Consider the following 25,263-nt stretch of genomic DNA (forward strand, 5'->3'; position numbering starts at 1 on the left):
ACCCCATTGTTCCTGTGTCCCCCAAACAGATATAAGAGAAAAGCAAAGCAGCGCAGCAGCATACCTGGGCGATATCTTCTGTCCATTAGAAAATGCTTCGGATCTCACCGCCGACACGGACCCTGAATGAGCATGTGCAGTTGTAGCTGATTCCGGGCTAGCCCCAAGTGTGACTGCTCCTGTAGGGTCTGTATCGGCAGTGAAACCAGAAGCATTTTCTAATGGATAAAAGATGGAGCTGCTCTGTTTTTTTTTATGTTATGAATAAGCAAAGTCATATGATAAAGCATTAAAAGTCTAGTCATACTGCCAGTCTGGTTGCTAGGGGTCCGAGTCCCTAGCAATCAGATTCGGTCTCTTGTCTGACAATTACAAAGGCAAATAAATATTCCCCAGCAGGTTAAAGGAGTACATTCTAATTTAGAAGAAAGAAAAAAAAAATCATAGGTTTTTCAGTAAATCTTTTTATTTGTGGAGTTTTAGAAAAGTAAGGTTCTGTCATGTTGTATGGGCCCTGAATTACATTTTCTGTACAGGTTTGATGCCCAGAATATCAAAACCTTTGGCCATAACAGCAGCGGTGGCATCACAAAGCAACAGCCGGCTCATGTTCACCTTAACGATCTGACCTGCAAAAATAAAGCAAATATCCAAATGGAGTGACTCCCAGAATTATCAAGCATATTATCAAACATTAAACCATGATGGGAACTTCTTAAAGCAACACTGCAAAATTAACTTTCCTGATCCCTTTGGGCAGACTAACCCCACCCCCCCTTACCCTGAGCAGGCAGCACCTATAAATGAAAGGGGTGGTTCAACTTTGTTAACGTTTAATATGTTATAGAATGTCCTTTTCCTAGCAACTTTGCAATTGGTCTTTAAAATGTCCCCTTGCCGATACAGATACTTTGCTGTATTTATAAATAAATCAGGCAAGTTTATTCCCCCTTAAACATGAAACATACTGGTTTATAATTGAAATCATTAGGTAATGTATTTCTAAGCAAGTTGTCACTAAGTTAAAACTAATGAAAGGGGGTAATTAAATGTATTTATAAATGTAACAATTAAAAACAGTATTTTTGTTTCCTTTTCGTTCCCTGAGTCTGACTCAGAATTCAGTTCTGCTCAAGGTTTATAAATCAGTTGGCTTCTGCTACATAGTTTAGGAGTCAGAAGTGCAGAGAATGCATAAAGTCAGACACTGTTTCAATAGCAAATAAGTTAACAAATTGTTTAAAACCAATAAATATCTAAGTTAATCTTTATTGGAATTTTTTATTCCAATAAAAAATTAAAATCTTTATTTATTATGGGAAAAAAAGGTTTTGGGTAGAGACCCCTTTAAATATACATATGTAATTTTATTATAAAGTATCACACATACACCACTTTGATAAGGAAACATAAAAATCCTTCTTTAGCCTGGTACATTGGAAAACACAGGGGCTAAAATTATTTAAAACAGGAGAAAGAATAGTTTAAAGATGTCATTAACGCTATCTTTGTTTGCACTAAGGAAGGAAATTATGAGAGAAATACTATATTATGGCAGCCAGGAAAGGGTGGGAATGCTCACACTATGTTAAAACCAACTGGATTGCAAACTTTCTTTTCACATTGGAAAAAGACAGAACATACCTGTACAGAACTTTAACATACAAGGTTAAAGTACAGGTATAGGACCTATTATCCAGAATGCTCTGGACCTGGGGTTTTCCGGATAAGGGATCTTTCTGTAATTCGGATCTCCTACCTTAAGTCTACTGAAAAAAATATTTATACAGTAATTAAACCCATAGGATTGTTTTGGCTCTAATAAGGATTAATTATATCTTAGCTGTTTTATTATTACAAAGAAAAAGGAAATCATCTTTACAAATGTGAATTATTTGATTAAAATGGAGTCTATGGAAGATGACCTTTCCGTAATACATAACTTTCTGGATAATGGGTTTCCGGATAAGGGGTCCGATACCTGTAGAGGCTACTTATACAAGCAATGCTTCTGGAGCATGCAGATTGCCAGTTTTCTGCTGTGTGTCCTGAACTGTTACCAAATGTATTTCACTTACCAGTTTGCCGATCCTTTTCCACACAGTAACAGTTATCATAGAACTCAGTGAAGGTGGTAGCCAGTTCATACAGGTAGTCACACAGAGTGTGGAGCAGGAGGTCATCCAAGATCTTCTGCAGTATCTCAGGAAACCTTAGAATGCATTTGCTTAGCTTCCACTCCTTTTCATGCTCTAAAATGATCTCTGTTTCTTTGGCAGCTTTGTGCAAGTCCTCATCGCTGATATTCGCCAACCTTGCTATGGACCTAGAATTGTGCAGTAGAAATATATTAGATGCCATCTTCTTATTTTATACTAAATGCTATCTTACCCCATGTAGAAGACTGCAAGACATCTCTAATGCTAAATAATCCAAGCATTGCAAAATAGGTGAATATCATTTCAACCACCAAGTATAAGGCACTACAAAGTGACTTGCTTTCATTATGCAGTGGGTAGGAAATGTGACTTACATCCCGCAGGGTTTGATACAGTAAATGATAACTGAATACCTGGCCTACAGAATGGGAAGTAAAATTCCATCAGAAAATGCAAGTATAACTTGGAGGCTGAGCTTTTAGGTGTGAATACTACAGGCTTGAGAGATATCAAGTACCTATTTACATTGGTTAAGGTCAAGTTCCTGCAAAGCCTTCTATTTCTACTACTCCCAACAGGTTGTGATCAATTAGGCAACTAAGTATTGCTCTTCATACTTTGGTCATCATAATATATTAAACCAGCTCCATGTTGTAGCTCCCATCATCACATTCCAATGGTGGCTAAAAAAGGGCAAGCATTTGGGAGTTTTAACCTTTGACAGAAAGCAAGCAAGTTACAGGTAAAACTTAGTACCTGTGAAAAATGAATAATGAAGCAGTAGAATTCTTAATGAATCAGAGTGTAGGTGAGTGTAGGACTAGCCAGACCGGGGATGACTTTGACGTAGTTGGCCAGCTTGAATATATTACAATATATAGTCAAACAATCCATGGTTTGTTTATAGGGGTGTGCATACGTTAGTAGTTTAATGCACAGAATATCTGTGTTTGGAAAAGGCCATCCTTAAATTGATACTGACACTAAAAACTACTCTTTAAAATATTAATGTACATTAAAAGTTACCTATAGGTCATGTTGATTGTTTCTCTGATTGTTTCTGCTTTTGTAAGTAAGCGTTACTTGAAGTTCCTAAACCTGACTGTTAAGCCAACCTGACTGTCCCTTCTCAGCCTGTCAGTTATAGCTTTTAATGCGGACTACTGCTGCACAAATATGGCAACCCCCTCAGAGAGGAACATGGGGGATCAGATAGGTAATATAAAAGCACTGGGCAAAAACTTTTATGGCAAAATTATATATATGCCATCTTTAAACCAAAGGGAAAAACAAATAGAAAAATACTATCCACAATCAGATTAAAATGGGAATTAAAACCATTTCAACTTTGTACTTCTGAACTTACGAATGCAAAATTTGAAAGGATCATTTAAAAAAAAAAAAAAAAAAATATTGGATATATGACCAGAGATGAGAATGTACACTGAAAGAGAACTTGCTGAAAGTGCACCAAATGATACCTAATGAATTCTTCTGTAAATGGATGCAAAGGGTATAGAATCAAGGAAGAGAAGTATTTTGCATGCTTAAGTTGTGCTACATTCAAATCTCAAACATGGCCCCAATGGGGAGACTATAATGTAAAGTACAAGGAGTATTTATGTGCATAAAGCCTTAGCTTGGGAAATGAATTCCCTGAGATCCTTTCTGTTAGACAGATACCTTATTCTGGTGTAGGCGTAAAGAAGGTAAGCAGCTGTATTCCCTCGATCATCCAACATCTTGTCAAATGAGAAGATGTAGTCATTCATTCTGTTATGAGACAAGTCTGCATACTTTATGCAGCCAAAGGCAACAGATGTTTGAGCAGCTAGTAATTCCTCAGCAGTTAAGACCTTGACCAAAAAAAACCAAAACACAATTAAAGATAGAAAAAAAAAAAGAAAAGGAAGAGTTATGCCTCTTCATAAATCAAACACTAATTTATTGTAATACCCTGTCCTCTAAAAAACATGTATGAATTAAAATATGGTTAAATGCTGTCAGTGCGTCTCTGGGTTCCAGTCAATTTGGGTACTATAAATTGCCTTTGCCCCTCCCCCTTATTTTTATTTTGCTATAAGCTCAAATGTGTCTGTTACTCCTCTGGTCTCCTGTACTATAACATTATGGATGCTGCTTTTCTGCTTCCTCAGATGCCTTCTCTTCTGTTTTTGCTTTCTCATTCTGTCAGATTTTTTTTTAACTTTTTCCTTTACTCATTTTTAAACTTGATGTTTGCCCTTTCCCATACTATTTTTTCAGCAATGCCCAGCAAAACACTCTGCTATACTGAGCTTCAAAAGGGATAACTATTGTAGGTGCCTAAGGAATCGTGGGATGCTGATTGCTGAAGGGACCAGCTGTGACCAAACCCCTTTAGGAACTCTTTAGACCTTACGTTCTATTTGCTTCTGCTTGTTTTCAAGTGAGCAATACACATACAGTGGCTTTCCACATTTTGTCACATTACAGCCACAAACATGAATCAATTTTATTGGAATTCCATGTGAAAGACCAATACAAAGTGGTGTACACGTGAGAAGTGGAACAAAAATCATACATGATTCCAAACATTTTTTACAAATAAATAACTGCAAAGTGGGGTGTGTGTAATTATTCAGCCCCCTTTGGTCTGAGTGCAGTCAGTTGCCCATAGACATTGCCTGATGAGTGCTAATAACTAAATAGAGCGCACCTGTGTGTAATCTAATGTCAGTACAAATACAGCTGCTCTGTGACGGCCTCAGAGGTTGTCTAAGAGAATATTGGGAGCAACAACACCATGAAGTCCAAAGAACACACCAGACAGGTCAGGGATAAAGTTATTGAGAAATTTAAAGCAGGCTTAGGCTACAAAAAGATTTCCAAAGCCTTGAACATCCCACGGAGCACTGTTCAAGCGATCATTCAGAAATGGAAGGAGTATGGCACAACTGTAAACCTACCAAGACAAGGCCGTCCACCTAAACTCACAGGCCGAACAAGGAGAGCGCTGATCAGAAATGCAGCCAAGAGGCCCATGGTGACTCTGGACGAGCTGCAGAGATCTACAGCTCAGGTGGGGGAATCTGTCCATAGGACAACTATTAGTTGTGCACTGCACAAAGTTGGCCTTTATGAAAGAGTGGCAAGAAGAAAGCCATTGTTAACAGAAAACCATAAGAAGTCCCATTTGCAGTTTGCCACAAGCCATGTGGGGGACACAGCAAACATGTGGAAGAAGGTGCTCTGGTCAGATGAGACCAAAATGGAACTTTTTGGCCAAAATGCAAAACGCAATGTGTGGCGGAAAACGAACACTGTACATCACTCTGAACACATCATCCCCACTGTCAAATATGGTGGTGGCAGCATCATGCTCTGGGGGTGCTTCTCTTCAGCAGGGACAGGGAAGCTGGTCAGAGTTGATGGGAAGATGGATGGAGCCAAATACAGGGCAATCTTGGAAGAAAACCTCTTGGAGTCTGCAAAAGACTTGAGACTGGGGCGGAGGTTCACCTTCCAGCAGGACAACGACCCTAAACATAAAGCCAGGGCAACAATGGAATGGTTTAAAACAAAACATATCCATGTGTTAGAATGGCCCAGTCAAAGTCCAGATCTAAATCCAATCGAGAATCTGTGGCAAGATCTGAAAACTGCTGTTCACAAACGCTGTCCATCTAATCTGACTGAGCTGGAGCTGTTTTGCAAAGAAGAATGGGCAAGGATTTCAGTCTCTAGATGTGCAAAGCTGGTAGAGACATACCCTAAAAGACTGGCAGCTGTAATTGCAGCAAAAGGTGGTTCTACAAAGTATTGACTCAGGGGGCTGAAAAATTACGCACACCCCGCTTTGCAGTTATTTATTTGTAAAAAATGTTTGGAATCATGTATGATTTTCATTCCACTTACCACGTATACACCACTTTGTATTGGTCTTTCATGTGGAATTCCAATAAAATTGATTCATGTTTGTGGCTGTAATGTGAAAAAATGTGGAAAAGTTCAAGGGGGCCAAATACTTTTGCAAACCACCGTATTTGCAGTCTCTGATACATCTTTGTGCATTGGTACTCCAGCAACTATTACAGTTTACCTTATCCCTTCCTTTATCTTTAAGCTTTTCCATTGACCGCTTAAGCCCTTCATCCAACAAATCTATTAAGCGCACTGTGTCACCAGATCTGGTCTTAAATTTCTTCCTAGAAAACACATTTTTAAAATCATAATTATTTCATATTACAGTAAAATGCTTCAAAATGCTTTTTGTGCCCTAGGGCCAAACAATCGAATTAAAGATAGAGAGGCGCCGTTGGTTCGTGGACCGCATCAATGAGCCAATACGGTCCCCAATCCAATGAAAAATCAAACCTGCCGATCAAGATCTGGTTCATTTTAAGCCATATGTCGGACATTTTGCCTAAAAGTCACACATGAAATAGTGACTCCTTTGAAACATACTGGCAAAATACATATGGGATATAACCTCTAAATAAAGCATTGTTTATGTATCTTACTTACTTGTCTTCTCCAAGGACCACACCAAAGCCAGCATGTTCAATTCTAGTTACTTTGGGATCGTACCAACCAATCATTCGGCCTGCAGAAAACACATTCTGCATATGGATGGCCTGCAGAAATCCAAAAGGTCACCAAAATATTTTAGTAAATTTTAGTTAGGTGTAGACATTCATATCTTAAGACAATTTGCAACTGGTTGTCATTTTTTTTATTTTTTGTCATTTTTTAATTATCTAGCTTTTTGTTCAGCATTTTATTTTGGTATTTCAGCAGCTATCTAGTTGCTAGGATCCTGTTTTCCCCTAGCAATCAGGCAGTGGTTTGAATAAAACACTCAACTATGAATAGGAGAGGGTCTGAATAAAAATAAAGGTAATACAAAAGTAACAATAAAAATAAAATTGCAGAACAGTAGTTTATTGGCAGCGGGGTCAGTGACCCCAATTTTAGAGATGGGCAGAAGAAGACAATTTAAAAACTTGAAAATATAAAAAATGAAGCCCCAAAAAAAGTTGCACATTTTTTAACAATGCAAAATAACAAGATTTGTAATTTATGAATATAAATGGTAAACATATAGATTTATTACCTGCCCACTGTCAATAACATAGATAATCATATCAGCTTTTTCCTCCTGAAGTCTTTGCTTTAAGGCTGCTAAGTCTGATGTGTCATAGGTGAACCCACCATCAGATTTCACAATTGTTAAAGGTACCGAGCATCCCGGTGGAAACACAACCTTTCTGCCTTCATCAACTTGAACTAAACCTGTTAAGAGATTAAAAAAAGTGTAAAAATCTTTTCTCTCCTCATTGAAAGGAAAGGACACTAAAGGCACCAATGCCTTGACAGCCAAAGAGTGAAGTACAACTTCCCTTGGATGCTTGGGATTGGTGCAAAAAGATGGATCGATGATGTCCTGGTTAATGTGGTAGGATGATACCACTTTGGGCAGAAAGGAGGGGGAACAGGATGTAGGACAGCCTTATCCTGGTGAAACACTAGGAGTGGAAGGTGAGTTAAGAGACTCTCCTTGCTGAGCTTCTTGCCAGAAGGAAGGCTGTTTTCCAGACAAGCAAGGGGTCAGAAGCATGAGCCAAGAGCTCCAAGGATGATCTCTGCGGGGCTGAGAGGACTAGGTTAAAGGGGTTGTTCATCTTTAAGTATAATGTAGAGAGATATACAATCTGCAATTGGTCTTCACCCTTTATAATTTGTAGTTTTTTAATGATTTCAGTTTTTGTTCAGTGGCTTTGCAGTTTGGAGTTTCAGCAGCTATCTGGTTGCTAAGGTCCAAATTGCCTAAGCAACCAGGGAGTGGTTTGAATAAGAAACTGGAATGTAAATAGGAGAGGCCTGAATAGAAAGATAAGTAACAATAAACCTCAGTGACCCCCATTTGAAAGCTGGAAAGAGTATGAAGGAGGGCAAATAATTTAAAAACTATAAAAAAAATAAATACTAAAGGCCAATTGAAAAGTTGCTTAGAGTTGGCCATTCTATAGCATATTAAAAGTTAAAGGTGAACCACCCCTTAGATCCCAAAACGAAGCAGACGGGCATACAGGGGGTGCCACATGAGTCACCCCTGGAGGAAGGTCCGTATGGCTAGCAGCCATTGAAACAAGATATGATAGAGCCAAAACCTGGTCTTGATGGAGGCTTCCTGCAGGAAGGCTAAAATCTGAGCTAAACTGTAGAGGTGTGGAGGTACCACGCTGGTAAGGCACCAGGAGATGTAGGCATACCAAGATCTATAGAAGACTTTAGATGGTTTTCTGGTGGCGATGATGGTAGCATTAACCTTGTCACTAAAAGGTAAAACGTCTTACACACATTTGAGGCAGTTGAGGCACTTTTGATCCAAAATTGGTCGAACTGCTCTGTCCTTGGGGACACAGAACAGGATGGAGTAAAACCCCTGCCATAACTGGTTTGGAGGAACAGGAATGATAACTTCTGCTTGATTTAAGGGCATCATTGGCGCTGCAGAATGCCCTTTGTCAGAAGGGGTTGACTGGGGATGGAGATGCTAGGAACCTCTCTAGGGGTGGGGATCGGAAATCTATTGAGTAGCCGTGAAGGAGAATTTCCTGAATCCAGGAATCTGTGAAGAAATGAGACATCCCCCTACCATTTCGTATCTGGAGGTGGGGAAATTCTTATTGTGAAGAGGGTGTGTCAGAGGCATACTTGTGTCTGTCTGTCTGCCTGCCTGAGGACCATGAAAATATTTTTCCTCTGCCTTTTAGGGATTGAACAGAGTGAAACAAAGGGAAAAAGCTAAAAAGAAGGGAGCTGTGTTCACCTCCCATAAGGACATTCCCTCCCCCCACAAGGGCTGTCAAGACATTGGTACCTTTAGTGTTCTTTCCTCCAGATAGGTGGATTTAACCCTTCAGTACCTGTGTCCCCCCTCAAATGAGTGAGAAATAGAGTGCAGATTAGTGCAAGCAAGTTATTTTTTAATCAAAGGCTATTGTTTACAGATTTCCTGCAAATGTTGAAGTCAACTACTTAATGTGAATTCATTTTAAAAGCTGCATTTTTTTGCGATTTGCTTTCCCTTAAGAGTAACAGGTATTGATTATAATGTGCAGATTTGGGCAAAAATTTGGGCAAAAATTCTTGCCTTCAAATTCAAACATGGTGCATGGATTGATAGACCTGCAAAGGTGAATTAGAGATATAAAAATTGCAGAAAAGGGAACTTAAAAATCTTTGTTAACAGCGATGTTAATGGCACCATTTCTACCTCTTAATGCCATCCCTGCACCCTTTGATATATATCTGAATTACTTGTATCGCAAATCATATGGTCCAAAGGAATACTGTTAAAATACAAAGTTGACTTTCAGGAAAACACATTTACCTTTTTCTTCAAACTCCTTAACAACCCCGATCATTCGGTCTTGGTAGAATGATTCTCCACGGTCTATGATGGAGATATCCAGGCAGTCATAAATTTTCTGAAACTCTAAGAGAAAAGGAATAAATTTAATTTAAATAATAAGTAAACCAAGAAATGATTGATGCTCTGTTGGCAAAAAACACGAGCAATCTTTAGAAAGCAAATAAGATGGCATCTATTAGGTTCAACCTGAAGCTCAGATAAATGATGCCTAACTTCCAGTTGATCCAGAGGAAGGTGTAAAAAAAAAAATAACCCTTTCTGTAGCTGAAGTGGCAATAGGGCCATTAGGCCGCCATTAGGCTACGGTCAGACCAGGCTGTTTCTAGGTCTGTTGTATAAACCCAGGCCGAGAAGCAGCCTGACTGCTCACCTCTGTTTCACGATGTGTCTGCACCTGCAGGTATGGTGTCAGCCTGGGTGCAGGAATGCAGACAGGATGAAGGGTGAACTTATGCGTTCCTCGCCCCGATGAGCTACCATTAGAGTTAACAGGAGATGGCTCAAGTGGTGCCAATGAAATAAAAATGGCCTCAAAGTACTTATATATTTAATTCTAATATTTATACAGCACATGGATATCGGTCAAAATTGACAGGCCACCGTAGACACACAGCAATATTACTATTATTATTAGGCAACAGATTGAAATGGCAGAGCTAATAACAAACCCTACACTACAAAACAGGAATCTCACTTTAAAATAAAAGATAATTTATTTTTAGGATAGAAATAAATACAGTGTTGAATCAAATGATTAACTCTTTAATGCTGAAAAGACAAGATCAGGGATATCTGTAGTGCTAGGACTGGGATAAAGAATTGTTTCATGACGGTTCATTGTAGGGTCTGCAAACACCTACTTATTAACACATGATATCAGAACAGTCCACTGCAATGTGTATAATTTAAATTTTAAAATATAGTCGAGTTTAATAAATATAAAACAAAAATAAGAGTGAAAAAACTTGCGAGTTAAGAAGCAACTAGTAGAAGGGGTACTAGTCAGCAATAGTCACCTTTTCTGGAGACATCACAGATTAGGTTCCAGGCCTGGATGAAATTAGGAGTTTTATTCTGTAGCTGAACCACACATTGATAAGCTCGCTTCTTAAATTCTTCATCTTCATCAAACCTCTTTTTTGATTCCTACAGTTGAGAAAGTGAACAGAAATTATAAAATTTAAAGCACACCATTAACATTAAGCTTCTAAACGATCAATGATATCTTGTATCCAATCGAACATAATAAAGAAATACAGGGCAAAAAATGTAAGGTAGGGCCAGGACAGTATTTTCTATCTATGCAATGAGGGTCTATGCCCATTGTGACAGTTTAGGAGGCGAAGCAAGATAGAAATATTTGTGGCAGGACTGAGGAGTGGGTTTCATCTCTCCAACACAATCAGCGTATGCTCAATAGTCCATGCACACGCACCAATCAGACTAAATAGTGGGCAAACAAGAGGAGTCACCCCTGGGTAGGACACAAGCACAGTAGTAGGGCATAGACGTGCAACAGGTGTCAAGAGCAAGCTGTGGTATGGAGAGTTGTTATATGTAAAAGAGATGTTTAAAAGAAAAGGGGAAGCACGAGAAAGTCTTGCTGTACCTAATCTCCTGTTATTTTTTATTCCAGATATATTGGTGCAGTGAAGAATTCCAACACAGACTTGTTTCTCAACCTTAAGTTCGCAAATATTGCTAGACTAAACTCCCAGCACTCCTCAACATATAATCAGGAGTTAATTTATGCTGGGCACTGTAGTACAGGAAAAACAGGGATATATAGGATGATAGAATATCTGGGCTTTTTTTTCACGTAATGGTGTTTGCTAAAGTGCATAGTCAATAATATAATTCAAATAAGGCATTTAATATTAATAACAGCACTGCTCCTTTGTATTGCAATTTTTACTGAAAAAAAGTCTATACCTTATAAAAAGACTGGAGATCTCCTATGGGTGGCGAGACGGTCAAATAATCTGGAAATTTATCCTGGAGATGAGCAATTAGCATTCCAAACTGAGTCCCCCAGTCTCCTAAGTGGTTCAGTCTATAAATAAAGTTACAAGATTTACTTACAATTAAAACCCAAAACATGTCTTAGGCTAACAGTACATGGAAACGATTCACTTGTTTGGCGAGTCAACGAGAATTGCTGCCAATGCAGGAGAGGACCACATGATCGCAGCTTGCCCCAAGGGGAAAATCAGGCCAACCGATAGATATCTGGCCAATTTTTTCCTAGATAATGGTTGGGCAGACCTGTAAGCCAGCCTCATACACAGGCTAATAAAAAATGAGGGGTAGGTAGCTATTTTAATCTGTCTATGGCAAAACAGTAACAAACTACAACGATAAATAATGACTGTTATCATTGGATACCATTGTCACACTACAGGGGAAGCACAAGCACTTGATCACCTAATGTTTTTTAAAAACCATTAACTTATATGTTTGACAAGAAAAAGCAATGATCTAGAACTAACATTTTAATTGAAATTGTAGGATAAAGACCTTAAAACAACAAATGAGAGGATGTTCCGAACATAAAATATGTGGTAGACAGTGATGTTCCAGAAATGCATTGTTGGTCACCCCAGGGATACCGTCAGATACACAATACATGCATAGATTTTATTGCTATGCAACCAAAATCTTCTAACCTGCCTGATTGACTAACTGATCGATTGCCATGGTACAAAAATTATCGGGACAATAATTTGGAGCCCATACACTGTCCCAAAATCGCAGTTTTGAATGATTATTTTGGTGCGTGTATGGCTAGCTTAAATAGCCCTTGTTCATAGGTTCATAGTGGCAATTCCCTGGGTTTTCTTATAGCCTGTTCAGAGAGGTAGTAGGTATCTGTTGAATATTACAAGGTGTAGGTCTATGGTGGAAATAAACAAAGCACTGACGAAAACTGCCCTTAACAGGTTCTCAAGGAAGGCCAGCCCAACCGTAAAAATCTTGCTTGTTTGTTCCTTAGCAGCCAACCCTAACCCACAAAATGTTGCCATTGTAGGACCCGCACCCAACCCGTACTTGCGTCTTTACGCTCTTTACATTACTTCGGCATGCGCCTTAGGCACAAAGACAGAGAAACTTTGGTAGCACAAGAAAAGTGTACTTCCCCAGTCTGACCTGCGGCTATCCCAGACCCACAATGGTTGCCCTAAATTTCAACCCTAACCCACCTGACCTAAGGCCATAACACCATAAAATTTGCTCGTTTGACAACATTGCTAAACAAGTAGCAATATTGCTCATCTAAGTGTCAAACAACCAAATTATGATGACAGTAATAGGAGCCGTCAAAGCGAGTACTACATCAATAAACCGTAAAAGGTACTTGATCTGATGGGAAAATCAAGCATGCATGGTCAACATCTGCCCGATTTTTGGCCAGATATGAGTCAGGGAGGCCTGTCAGAGGGCCCCATACAAGAGCAAATAAGCTGCCGAATTGGTTTGAAGGACCCAAATCGGCAGCTTAATTCTGTCCGTGTACGCCCATTTTAAGGGTAATCCCACGGGTTACGGGTCAGCTCACACATCACTACTCAGTAATACTGAGTGGCATGAAAGAGCGAAGTGGGAATATTGAATCGAAAGTTGAGAATATTACCTCAGTACATCATGGCCCACAAATTCAAAAAGGCGACATATACTATCACCAATAACTGTAGAGCGCAGGTGGCCTACATGCATTTCTTTGGCAATGTTTGGAGAAGAAAAGTCCACCACAACCTAGAATATAAAAATACAAGTTAAGTATGTTAGCGCAACAAATATAATGAGATTGTATGGCACAAAATTTCCATAAAAAGCAATACTAAAATAAACTAGCAGTCATCTTTTCATTCATCTTGCTTCTTAATTCTCTATGCAGCTCTTCATAGAAGGATCAGTTGTTGGCAGAACTACTTTTGTGTCCCAGTTCTAATCTCTCCATGGGACATAAGCCTAAAGCTGCAAAAAAACTGTATGCCTAACAACCTGGCACCCCCCAGCAATTTTACCTTTCCTTTTTTAATCCTCAGTCACGATGAAAGCATCTGTATACTACTGTATGGAACATATTCTCAAAATTTGGTAAAATATAGGTTTTTCTATTACTCACACACATCCTCTTTTCAAACCTCCCCCTGTCATAGTAAACAGCAAGTTCCATCTGCTGGTAAATATTAGCCACCACACTCCTTTGACCACAGCTTTGTAAGATAGCACATAAGAATGCAGCCAACAAAAAAAACAAGCAGATAGACAAGAAAGACAAATATTTATCAATCTCTCTGCAATTGTATAGCTGGCTTTAAAAAAAACCTCCCTTGAGCACTGTATTGCATGTCACACTTTTTGTGGCTTTCAAGTGAGAATGCATTGTTTTTTATATGGATCCGTGTTTGTTGTACCTGCCACGCTATTAGGAGCACTATATAAGTGCTATAAACACACAAGTTAATTACTATATGATAGACCAAATGTGTATTAAGCTGGCCATACACACACCGATAATATCATACGAAACCTCGTTTCGTACATTATTCGGTGCGAGTATGGCAAGTCAGCAAGGCGACCGATATCGCAGGAGGCTGCTGATATCAGTCGACTCACCGATCAGGCGGGTTAAAAGATTTTGATTGGGCGCCATAGAAGGCGCCTGAGCAAAATCTGCCTTCAGGGCTGAATCGGCAGAAGGAAGTAGAAATCCTATTGTTTCTACCTCCATATCTGACGTTTCAGCCCTGAACGTTAGTGGCGGATTTGAACGATCTTTCGTGTGATCGATGGTCGAACGAAAGATCAAAAATCGCCACGTGTGGCCACCTTTAAGCGGAACTGTAGAAAGAATAACATTAAATCTCCAATGGGCTTACCTTTTTCCGTTCCCAAATTACAGGGGGCTGGACCCCATTTACAAGCAGTTTGGAGATCTGTTTTGATGTAAAATCTTTATGTAGATGCACATTAATAAAACCTGAAAAAAGACAATGAATATTTAATATAATAAGTATTTATCAATCTAAAATTGTGCAAAATTTGGTAGTAACAATTTTATAAACATTTGTAGAGATTTCAACTAGATGCATATGACTGGCATTGTAAAGGGACAGAAAATTTATCTTTTCTAATGTGTGACTTACAATTAGACTTCAATTGGCAACTAGAAAGGGAAGTTTGAGAACAAACTTCATGTTGGGTTGAAAAACCTGAAGTCACTGAATGGGCTCCGCCCACTTTCTCTAACCTTGGACCACAGTTATACAGTAAAAACCACTGTGCAAAGTTTGGGGACCCTGGTTTTAATAGTGTCTGAATGGCAGCAACTTAAATTTCCCTACTGAAAGTCAACGACATCTGATTGGCGGTTGGTGGCTCCACCCCCTTTTTCTAACCTGGAACTGTAGTTACCCAGTGACTAACTCTGCGAAGTTTAGGGACCCTAGGATTAATAGTTAAAGAACGGCAGCAATTAAAATTTAAACCAATAAAAGTCAATAGGTGAATTGTGATTGGTGGTTCCGCCCACTTTTTTTAACCTTGAGTCGAAGTCACCCAGTGACAAACAGTGGGCACCCTGGCATAAATAGTTTGAGAATGACAGCATTTTAAATTTAAATCAATAAATTTGAATGGATGAAATCTGATTGGCTGTTAGTGGCCCAACCTACTTTTCCTATTTTTGAACTGCAGTCCCCCAGTGACCAATTTTGCAAATTTTGGGAACTCAGGCATTTATTGTGAGGCTGACAGCATTTTACACTTCACCATTCAAAGTAAATAGGTGAAATGTTATTGGCTGTTGGTGGCTCCGCCCACTTTTTTCTAACTTTGAATGGCAAATACCCAGTGAGACTAACTCAGGAAACTTTAACAACCCTGGAATTAATATTTAAATAATGGCATCAGTCACTTAATATAAACCAATGAAATCTAATGGGTGGAAATGGATTGGCTGTTGGTGGCTCCTCCCACTTGTTTGGGAACCCTGACATAAATAGTGTGAGCAAAGCAACATTTTAAATATAAACCAAAAAAATTCAAGCACAAGTGACCTGCTCCGCTATAGGGCGAAGATGTGTGGGGAGTTTGGGTATTGTACCCCTAAAACTGTAGGAGGAGTAGCATTTAGAAAATGGGGGGCGCTAAGAATAAGAAGAAGAATAAGCCAAAGTGGAAGAACAGTATGTTGGGGTTTTCAACCCAACATAATTATTGACCCTTAATATATTTTGTGCCTTCTCTAGTAACAATTACATGCAGAGGGTTACATACAGTACATGGGACTAAACCCTTGAAGATCCTCTCTATAAACCTTGCTTACTCATAATCCATAGGTTAGATGGTTCCACTATAGGTTTGAAAATTGGCAGGTGGGAGCAGTGGTAAGGGGGCTCAACCTGTATGCTAATTAGGGTAAAAAGCCCAGATATTCTAAAAGCCCAGTGAAAAGCAGCTGAATGGCTGATATACCAGTGTTGTCCTACATATGTAATTTTGTTCTGAGACAGCAGAGTCCCTAAAAAACATTGGACCTCCAAAAGTGACTTAAACCAAAAAAATTCCTGGCATTTTTTTATGCAGCTGTACACCAGAAAAGTAAAAGTAACTAAAAGTGTGGAAAGATGGATTAACTACAATTTGGTACGCCTTAAAAACTATTCCCTGGTCATTGGCTAGTTCAGGCTACTATTGGGTTGATGTGTCATACTGGTAAAACTTGTTGACAAATGATTACAAATCCCTATACTTTTCTGCCATTCATTTGATAAGAAAGCTTTAAGGACAAAACAAAGACAGATCTTACGGCATAACAAAAGGGAAAGTTGAGCTCACCGCTAAATAATTTTAATCCAAGGCAGGGGGTGCAATCAGAAAATTCAAACAAAGTCAAGACATCTTCTGCACTCACCCATTATCAATATATATATATATATATATATATATATATATATATATATATATACAGCACATTAGGACATTTTCTGCATAAAGCTATTAAAAATGTCCTTCCCTGTCCTTCAAAACATTGATTGTTTGTCCATATCGCAATATATTCAAGCTGGCCAATTACATCAAAAGTCATTCGAGGTCTGGCCAGTCCTGACCACTATTCCTGTATACATTACAGCAATAGTGGTGCTCAAAAATTTTAAACCATTAGGTGAGGATGCAATGATGGTGTGACCTCTAGATACACACAGACAAAGACAAGAAATGAGATTCCAGACTCTTTGGATTCTATACATCCCAAATTGCTAATATATCTGCTCTGGTGCTTATATTAGTTTCCTATATTCTTCCATCATATGGTACTTACTTACCTGGACCAGCGATGTCCACTTTTTCTACCAATTCATTTGTGGGAATGTTTTTAACAATTTTGTCGGCAATTTCTCTGGGACTCACTTTTTGATTCATAGCTTTTAGCATCTGAAACAGATTGAATAAAGAATACTATCATGGGTTTGCAAAACATAAAGCTGCCTTGAGGGTAAACATGCAATAAAAAGTACATTTTTCTAACATATAATTACAGCACACTACAACAGTATATGACCTGTATACATAGAATAAATACACATACACAGAATGTACTGTACTTGGCTGACATGTACTGTAACAATGTTTACCTGAGTTATGGCCATAGCACTATTGCACTGGTAATCCCCAAATTTTGGCTGCTGGCTTGGTGTGACTGCCAAAGGAGCATTCTGCAGTTCGGGATAGGCAGCTCCTATAGCTGTGCCAAAGATCTCTTGGATCTGCGCATTGATATTTATCATGCTTTTTGATGATTTCTTCTTTTCCTCCAAAAGGCTCTGTATGAAGGAACAAGAGGCACATACAGTCATCAGACTGCTTGAGAGAAAACATTATATATCAGCCTAACAGTGCAGTACTCTTTTTTTTCTCTGGGTCTGATGCTTAAAACAATGTAACAGGGGTCAGTTCTCCTTTAGAACTTTCAATAAGCTGGTTTGCAATACTGTTTTAGAAGTCAAAGCCAGAAGTGCAGAGAATGCAGAATTCAAAAATGAACTGATTTTTAACAACAATTCTTCTAACTTTAAGTCCGTTGAAAATATTTAATAAATGTACACAGGAAAGCAAATTAAAACTACACTATGGCTGTGGCAGTCCCCTTTAAGTCATTGCTTGTATGGTAGCTGATTACTGGCATTATTTTTGGATTACAGCCCCTCCCACCCCAGGATACAACACAATATGCAGATACATTTATTTGATCCAAAATGAAATGCAAACATTGCAAGTATTGGATAAAGGTAGTATGAAAGTGACAGTAATGAACAGAGAAGAACAATTGAATAACTGAAATGCTACAATTCCATAATAAAAATATTTTATATCAACTACGGGCTATGCATAAAGTTTCCCCAGAATACTATATTTCCCTTTTTCCAAAAAACATTACTTACCTTACGCAGAATGTTCAGCCGATATTTGAGCTTGGCGTTCTCTTCCCTAAGTCCCTCTAAGCTTGGTGTCTCACTTACAAATCCACAGTTTTTCAGCCTTTCTATCTCTGCTGCGAGGGATTTGATTTCTGTCTCCTAAAGCACAAGAAGTTATATAGTAAAGTTGAAAGTGAAACTTTGGACATTAAGTCATGTGTTTTTCAGCAGCAAAGAAAATAACTGGGAGTGTTTAGAAACTTTGGACACTAATGAAATACATGTCAGTGGTTGCATCAGATATTCATCATCAAAATTAAAAGAAAAAGAAAAGCTTTATAACTGTGGGAGGGGGGGCAATTTGTCTGACCACTAACCTGTGATGGAGCTTCTCTTTGCTAAAAATTGTGCTATAATACTATAACAGTACTAAAATAATGCATATGTGCCACCAAATTTTCAACTATCTCAGGGATCCATCCTGGCTGGTCTGGGCGGTGCACAGTAGAGGAAAATAGAATTTTAGTTGCTGTATCTCTCTCCAACAGCAAGCCGTCAGGACAAGGACTACTGCATCAACATGCTGATGTGCTCCTTGTCTTGATGGGGTTTTTAAACCTGCCCGTTCAACAAATGCCCGATTTTCAGTCAAATATTGATCTGGCTTGTCTGAAGGCCCCATACGCAGGCCAATAAACTGTCCACTCAGACTGTCAGCAGCTTTTATCAACCTGTGTTTGGCCACCTTAGGTCTTTCTTTGTCCTTTAAACCTACATACAAAGAACATCCCTGTGAACCTGTCACTATCAGTAATACTACAAGCAGTGACAGTACACTTTAGTACTGAATGTAAAGTGCCACGTATAATGCACACAGATTGGTAACAATCTGGCTCACACAAGTGTTTTAGCACTGCGGGACATCTGTCACAGCCCCCTATGTGTCCAATAGTGTGGGTTTATTAAATAATATTAGGAGCACTGGCAGACACATGAAAGTTTTGACTATCAGTGTTCCTTGCTGTCCCATGTACCTATGGCCTAAGAGTGAAAATGAGACTGCTGAAACAAAAGACCACAGAAATCTGCAGTGAGAACAGGTAAGCAAACACTGCAGTAAACATCTAATGGTTAGTTGAGAAGTAATTAATTACAGCAAGACCATTTCCAGTCAGTGTTACAACATACTAAACATGCATATTAACTTCCCCTTTCATTTGTGCAAAGATATAAACAGTGCCTTTCTAAGGGCTGTGACAGACAGGGAGATTAGTCGCCGCGTGACAAATTTCCCTTGTCACGGGTGACTAATCTCCCCGAAATTCCATCCCACTGGCTAGAATGTAAATCGCCAGTCGGATGGCATACGCGGCAGCACAATTTGCCAAAGTTGTGGAAATTGCCTTGAGAGGAAACTTCCATGACTCCGGCAAATCGTGGCACAGCTTTATGCCATCACACCAACGATTTACATTCTAGCCGGTGGGATGGCATTTCGGGGGGAATTAGTTGCCCGCGACAAGGGAGATTTGTCACGCGGCGACTAATGTCCCTGTCTGTCCCAGCCCTAAAGGGAATGCCCATGAAGGAGTCAAAATGTATCTCTTGTGTAAATATTATTCCAGATAAAGGAGAAATAGTGTATTAGCTTGTCAAAATAAGTAAAAAAAAAGTGGTGTAAATGTCAACCCTTAATTGGTTATTAAGATTTTAATTGCTGCAAAATGTCAGAAGGATTCAGTTCAATTTTCAAAGAGGATTACAAAGAAGCTATGCTGGCTCTGATAGAAATATACAGAATCCCTCTATTCCTGTAGCTGATTTTAGCACAGAATTTTGTATCTATGTGTGTGTGTGTGTATATATATTTATATGTAGCAGCTTTTGTTATCACATTTAAAAAAGGAATGGAAATAATCTGAAAGCTTGCTGTAATAATCATCTTAGCCAATAAAGGTATCACCTTTACACCACTTTTGTTATGTTTTCAGTTTTTATAAATCTGATACACAGCAACTAAAGTCTCTTTGCAGAGCCAGATTCATTTAAATAGTTAAACTATTATTCTCCTTGAAAAAGCCAACTAATTCCAAATAAAACATTGCAAAACTCTTTACAGCTTTGAAAGGGGATGCTGCTTCTCAGGGAGGGTGTGATTCCTGTCACATTGCGTCATTTCACTGTAACTCTGAGCGTAGGCAATAACAGTCCCACACTTTATATGGTTTACAAGAAAGAGAGAATACTCGCTCAGTATAATTTGTAATAAAGATAATAACAACAAAAATAATAAACATCAATGCACACACTATTCATAGCCAGTTATAAGGATACACCATTCTGCAAGGCCAATTACTGCCCTAAAACCTGCCATGTAAGAGGAATTCTGTAGAGCGTGACTGCCGTAATGAGCCATTAGAATAGTAAGGTCACTTGTAAACCAATCGGCCTTACCGGGCCACTGGTAAATCAAGTTATATTGCATAATCACAAAGAAAACATAGGGGGAAACCATTGTGCTGGCACTGTACATTCCCCCAAGATTTAGCAGGGGATAACAATTTTTTTATCCTTTCCCTAACAATAGCAGAGATTCTCCATTGTGACAAGGAAGTTAATATCCAATTTGGAATCTACACAGAACACAGGTCAGTTTTCTTAAATTGTCAATTTGCAGGAAAGTGGAATATGGAATGTGGCATTTGTGTATTCTTCCTTTGTCTGCATGGGATTCCTCTGAGCTCACCATTGTCCGACTACACAACAAGAACATACAGGCAACTTAACTGGAAGATAAAACTGACCAGAGTGTGTTGTGTGAATGTGATAAGAACCTTAGGTTGTAAGCTCCACTTCAAAGGGCAGCATAACATGTTGATGCAATATAAAGAGTAATAAATACTACACTAAGCGGTTATATTTTAATCCTTCTAAATGAAGATACTGGTATCGGACCCCTTTTCCAGAAACCCATTATCCAGAAAGTTCTGAATTACGGAAAGGCCATCTCCCATAGACTCCACTGTAATCAAATAATTCACATTTTTTTAAAAATGGTTTCCTTTTTCTCTGTAATAATAAAACAGTACCTTGTACTTCATCCCAACTAAGATATACTGTATATACTCGAGTATAAGCCGATCCGAATATAAGCCGAGGTACCTAATTTTACCTAAGAAAACTGGAAAAACTTATTGACTCGAGTATAAGCCTAGGGTGGGAAATGCAGCAGCTACTGCTAAGTTTTAATAATCAAAATAAATACCAATAAAATTATTTTAATTGAGGCATCAGTGGGGTATATGTTTTTCAATATTTATTTCAAAGAAAAACAGTAAACTAGCTCTGTAAGCAGAGAAGAGGGTCAACAAAAACAATATGAGTACTACCCTACGCTCATTGCACATTGGCAAACTGGCAGCAGACCCAGTCCCGGAGGGATGTAAGGTCAGGGCACTGGAGGGTCTGGTTGCAGGTGGCCTAATTTGCACACAAAGGAGAGAGGGTGCTAGTCTAGAGGGACCAATGGCACCCGACTCGAGTATAAGCCGAGGGTGACTTTTTTCAGCACATTTTGGGTGCTGAAAAACTAGGCTTATACTTGAGTATATACAGTAATTAACCCTTATTGGAGGCAAAACAATCCTATTGGGTTTAATTTTTTAGTAGACTTAAGGTAGGAGATACAAATTACGGAGCATTCTGGATAATGGGTCCCATACCTGTAGCTAAAACATAGTTATGCCTGTTATTTTTCTTCTGTAAACATACCATCGATAACACCAAGGGGCAGATTTAGCAAAATGTAAGATTAGAGCTCATCACAGACAAAAATTCCCTCAAACCCTATTCATTCCTATGGGATTTTTAAAAGCATATGCTTCTAAAAAAAAAAATAGGAATACATAGAGAGTGGGTGAATTTTTCTGTGGTGAGCTCTAATTTCACACTTGGATAAATCTGCCCCTATGAATACGCTGGACACAATTATACATTTCAAAGTTCTTATTAAAGAAGGAAACTTATAAACATGTTTAATACTGGGCTGAGAAGAATTGAAAACAACCGTGTTGTACATTTTTTCAGTAGAGTGGAATGTTATGATTAACAAGAATTTTAATGGCACCAACAGCTCTACAACAGATAGGTCTATAGTTACGTTCAGACATTGATTCCCTTCCCTGGCTATTAATATGCTGCCAGGAAACTTGCGCTACACTGATTAGCCCCAACAAAAAGGAAACTGGCCTGAAGTTGGTATTTGATCAAGGATCTGCTCATCAGCATGTATACATAAAACAGGATTGCTACGCCAGCCCAAAATCATTTTAAAGGAGACCTAAAGCTTAACAAACTATTAAGCTAGAAATATGACACCATACATTTTGGGCTTTTGTACCAGTCCAAAGCCATCACAGCTCTTAAGCAGTGAAGATCTGTAACTCCAAAGATGCACCTAGAAGCTCCCTATCTTCATGCCTGTGGCTGTTATCAGCTACCTGACCTCAAAATACACTGTATACAAATTCATGAAAAAGGCTGGATAGTAATTATTTCAGACTCACTACTGTGGACAACTTTAAAGCCATAATATAAAATACAGCATTTCTAGCTATATTCTTAGGCTTTAGCTCTCCTTTAAAGACACATGGCAAATGACAGGTTATTTTGGATGAGTGCTGCAGACAACACAGATTTCTATGGATGCAGACAAGTTTACCTATTTGTATATTTAATTATAGATGCACTATGAAATATAAATCAAAGTGTCATAAGACAGCATTTCTCAATATTGTGACTATTCACACTCAAACTTGGTATTACACTCCACTCTGCCCACTTGCTCCCTCTAGAGTCTGTATCACAAATTACAGCCTTGGGTAGCTCACTAACAAGTGATAGAGGTTGCAGCTCTCTCTCTCCCTCCCTTTTTTATCCAATTTTTCAGCTGCTGGCTGAATAGATCCGTGTTATTTAACCACTCACTGTCACCTTAAGAAATAATTCCAAATTTAGTTCTACCATGTTAGTTGAGCAAAATAAACTTCACTTACACTATATAAATAATCTAAATCTTGTTTCCTTCAGTCTTGGAACTGCACAATCCCAGCAAGCAGGCAGGCACCATTTTGTGGACACTGTTATTTAGAGAAGCTTTGCATCATGCCAAAATCTATGTGATTGAATTGAGGGCCAGATGCTCAAACCCATGCACTGGTTACACAATTAGATGGTAAGGAGGGAGGGGGCGAGTGAGGACAGTGACATCTAGGAAGAGCTGAAAGGAAAGTTAAAGTTATTGTCTGCCCCGCCTCTATGCCTAAGGCAGGCAATATATGATTGACAGCCGGGATTTTTAAATGTCTTTATAATGGCTATGGATGCATTAATAAAAAAAGGAATTTGGATTTCATGTTTAATTTGAACAGGACTTTTATTATACAGTTTTTTATGTCTGGGTGACAGGATCGCTTTAATGCCAAAGCAGCCAATATCTGCCAGTTCAATCATGGAAAAGCTGGCTCAATTATTGTAAAGTTAGACCCCAGTGTGGGTGTATAGAGAGACAAAGAGCAACTAATTTCTCTCTCTAGAATGTAATGTCTCTTTGGCACACTAGAGACACAGAAAAGGCTACTCAATATGAGTAACTATGAGTAGTATTAGCCACTTCATTAAGTAGGGTTTGTGTGGTTGGCTTCGGGGTAATGCCATAAAAGTAGTGTACAACTTTACTTCATGTAGCAGGCTAGTTAGCGGACATACGATTTGTGGGACATGTTACTTCACAATGATGATGTCTGTGAGCCCATGACTAAGGTAATTGAGGCTGTAAAAGTACTTCCATAGGCTTAATCATGCCCTTGGCCCTCCAGTTAGTCTATATTATGAAAAATGCAAGATGTTGCCGACAACTTGCATGGGGGGGGGGGGGGGGGGGGGGATAGTATTGTTTTATATAGGGTTATTGAATAAAAATGTTGTTCAAGTGGCTTGCCCCATAAAAATCAATGAAACCTACTTTTTGTCAGCAACAGATAGACAGTTATATTCTGCCCTGGGACAACTGTCCGGGCAGAGTAAAGTATGTATTTAATGGCAATCCCCAGTAAGTTTATTATACCCACACAGCCCCCAGCAATGTTACACCCCTGCCTTGTGACTGGACATGACAGTTTTCAATGGATTTGCCTGTTCTTTATTAGCGTCTGGGAACCTTATTCATTTAATAAGCGTGTGATGTACGGATAATTCGGTCACAAAAACCGCTTGCGATCAGAAACTTCTAGCCCATATGGGTTGAACATTTGAGCCGACTTATGTAAGGACTGTAATGGGTTGGCTCAGTCTGTCTGACCTGCTGCCGCAGCCTCTCCTCATAGAAACAAACCGGCAACTCCATTCTCTGCAAACTCTCACACGCCGGGACAAGGAGGGAAGAGGAGGGCTCTAAGGAACAGGAAGCCAATGTTAGCGTTTACTTCCTGTCCGTGGACCGCATGATGTCACTGACAGCCAAGTGAGCCAAGCGGAGTTATAGGGGGAATTAGACGTGGCTCCTAGTAACCACGTATCCAAGAGACACAGTACCAGCCAATGGCAGCTCACTACCGACTCCATGGCGTGTGTCAGAATCGCCATTTTGTTTTAATAAAGAAGGCTTATAACTATAAACTTTTTGGCTGTGTTTTATTCATTACATGTCATAGTTTTAATGCCTGCTATTGTACATGCCAACTAAAACTTCAAACAGCAAAAGTTTACATTGTGGTTGCTGTTTCACATCTGCTACACGTAGCAGCTACGTTCAGTTTCAAAGGTTGTTATAAAAGGGAAAAAATATAAATGTCAAAATGAACATGGTGTATATCTTTAAAAGGGTAGTTCACCTTCAAATCAACTTTTACTATAATGTAGAAATTGATATTCTAAGCCAGTTTGCAGTTGGTCTTCATTTATAATTTTTTTAGCTATTAAGCTTTTTGTTCGCAAGTCCGTCAGTTTGGCATTGAAGCAGCCATGCGGTTGCTAGGATCTTATTTAATTTAGGAGACAGGCAGTTGTTTGAATGAGAGACTGGAATATAAATAGGGCAGGCACTGAATAGAAAGATAAGTAATAAAAAGTAATAATAAAACTGTAGCCTCACAGGGCAATAGTTTTTTGCTGTGGTCAGTGACCTCCATGCTGGAAAGAGGCAGAAGAGGAAGGCAAATTATTCAAAAACTGTACAAAATAAATAATAACAACCATTTACGAA

The 25,263-nt window shown here is 38.9% G+C and overlaps 1 protein-coding gene across 1 annotated transcript; it reads right to left on the reverse strand.

The window, feature by feature from the left end:
- Positions 1–448: 448 nt before the first annotated feature.
- Positions 449–24,432, reverse strand: rars1 (arginyl-tRNA synthetase 1). Its single transcript, NM_204072.1, is given in 15 exon segments — positions 449–629; positions 2,079–2,326; positions 3,843–4,015; positions 6,241–6,346; positions 6,666–6,775; positions 7,255–7,433; positions 9,538–9,642; positions 10,596–10,725; positions 11,512–11,632; positions 13,211–13,332; positions 14,463–14,563; positions 16,911–17,019; positions 17,220–17,408; positions 18,027–18,161; positions 24,361–24,432. Coding segments are annotated over 15 exon segments (1,983 nt in total). The 5' UTR covers positions 24,406–24,432; the 3' UTR covers positions 449–519.
- Positions 24,433–25,263: the final 831 nt, after the last annotated feature.

Source organism: Xenopus tropicalis, chromosome 3 (assembly GCF_000004195.4).
Source record: "Xenopus tropicalis strain Nigerian chromosome 3, UCB_Xtro_10.0, whole genome shotgun sequence".
NCBI classification, from domain to species: Eukaryota; Metazoa; Chordata; class Amphibia; order Anura; family Pipidae; genus Xenopus; species Xenopus tropicalis.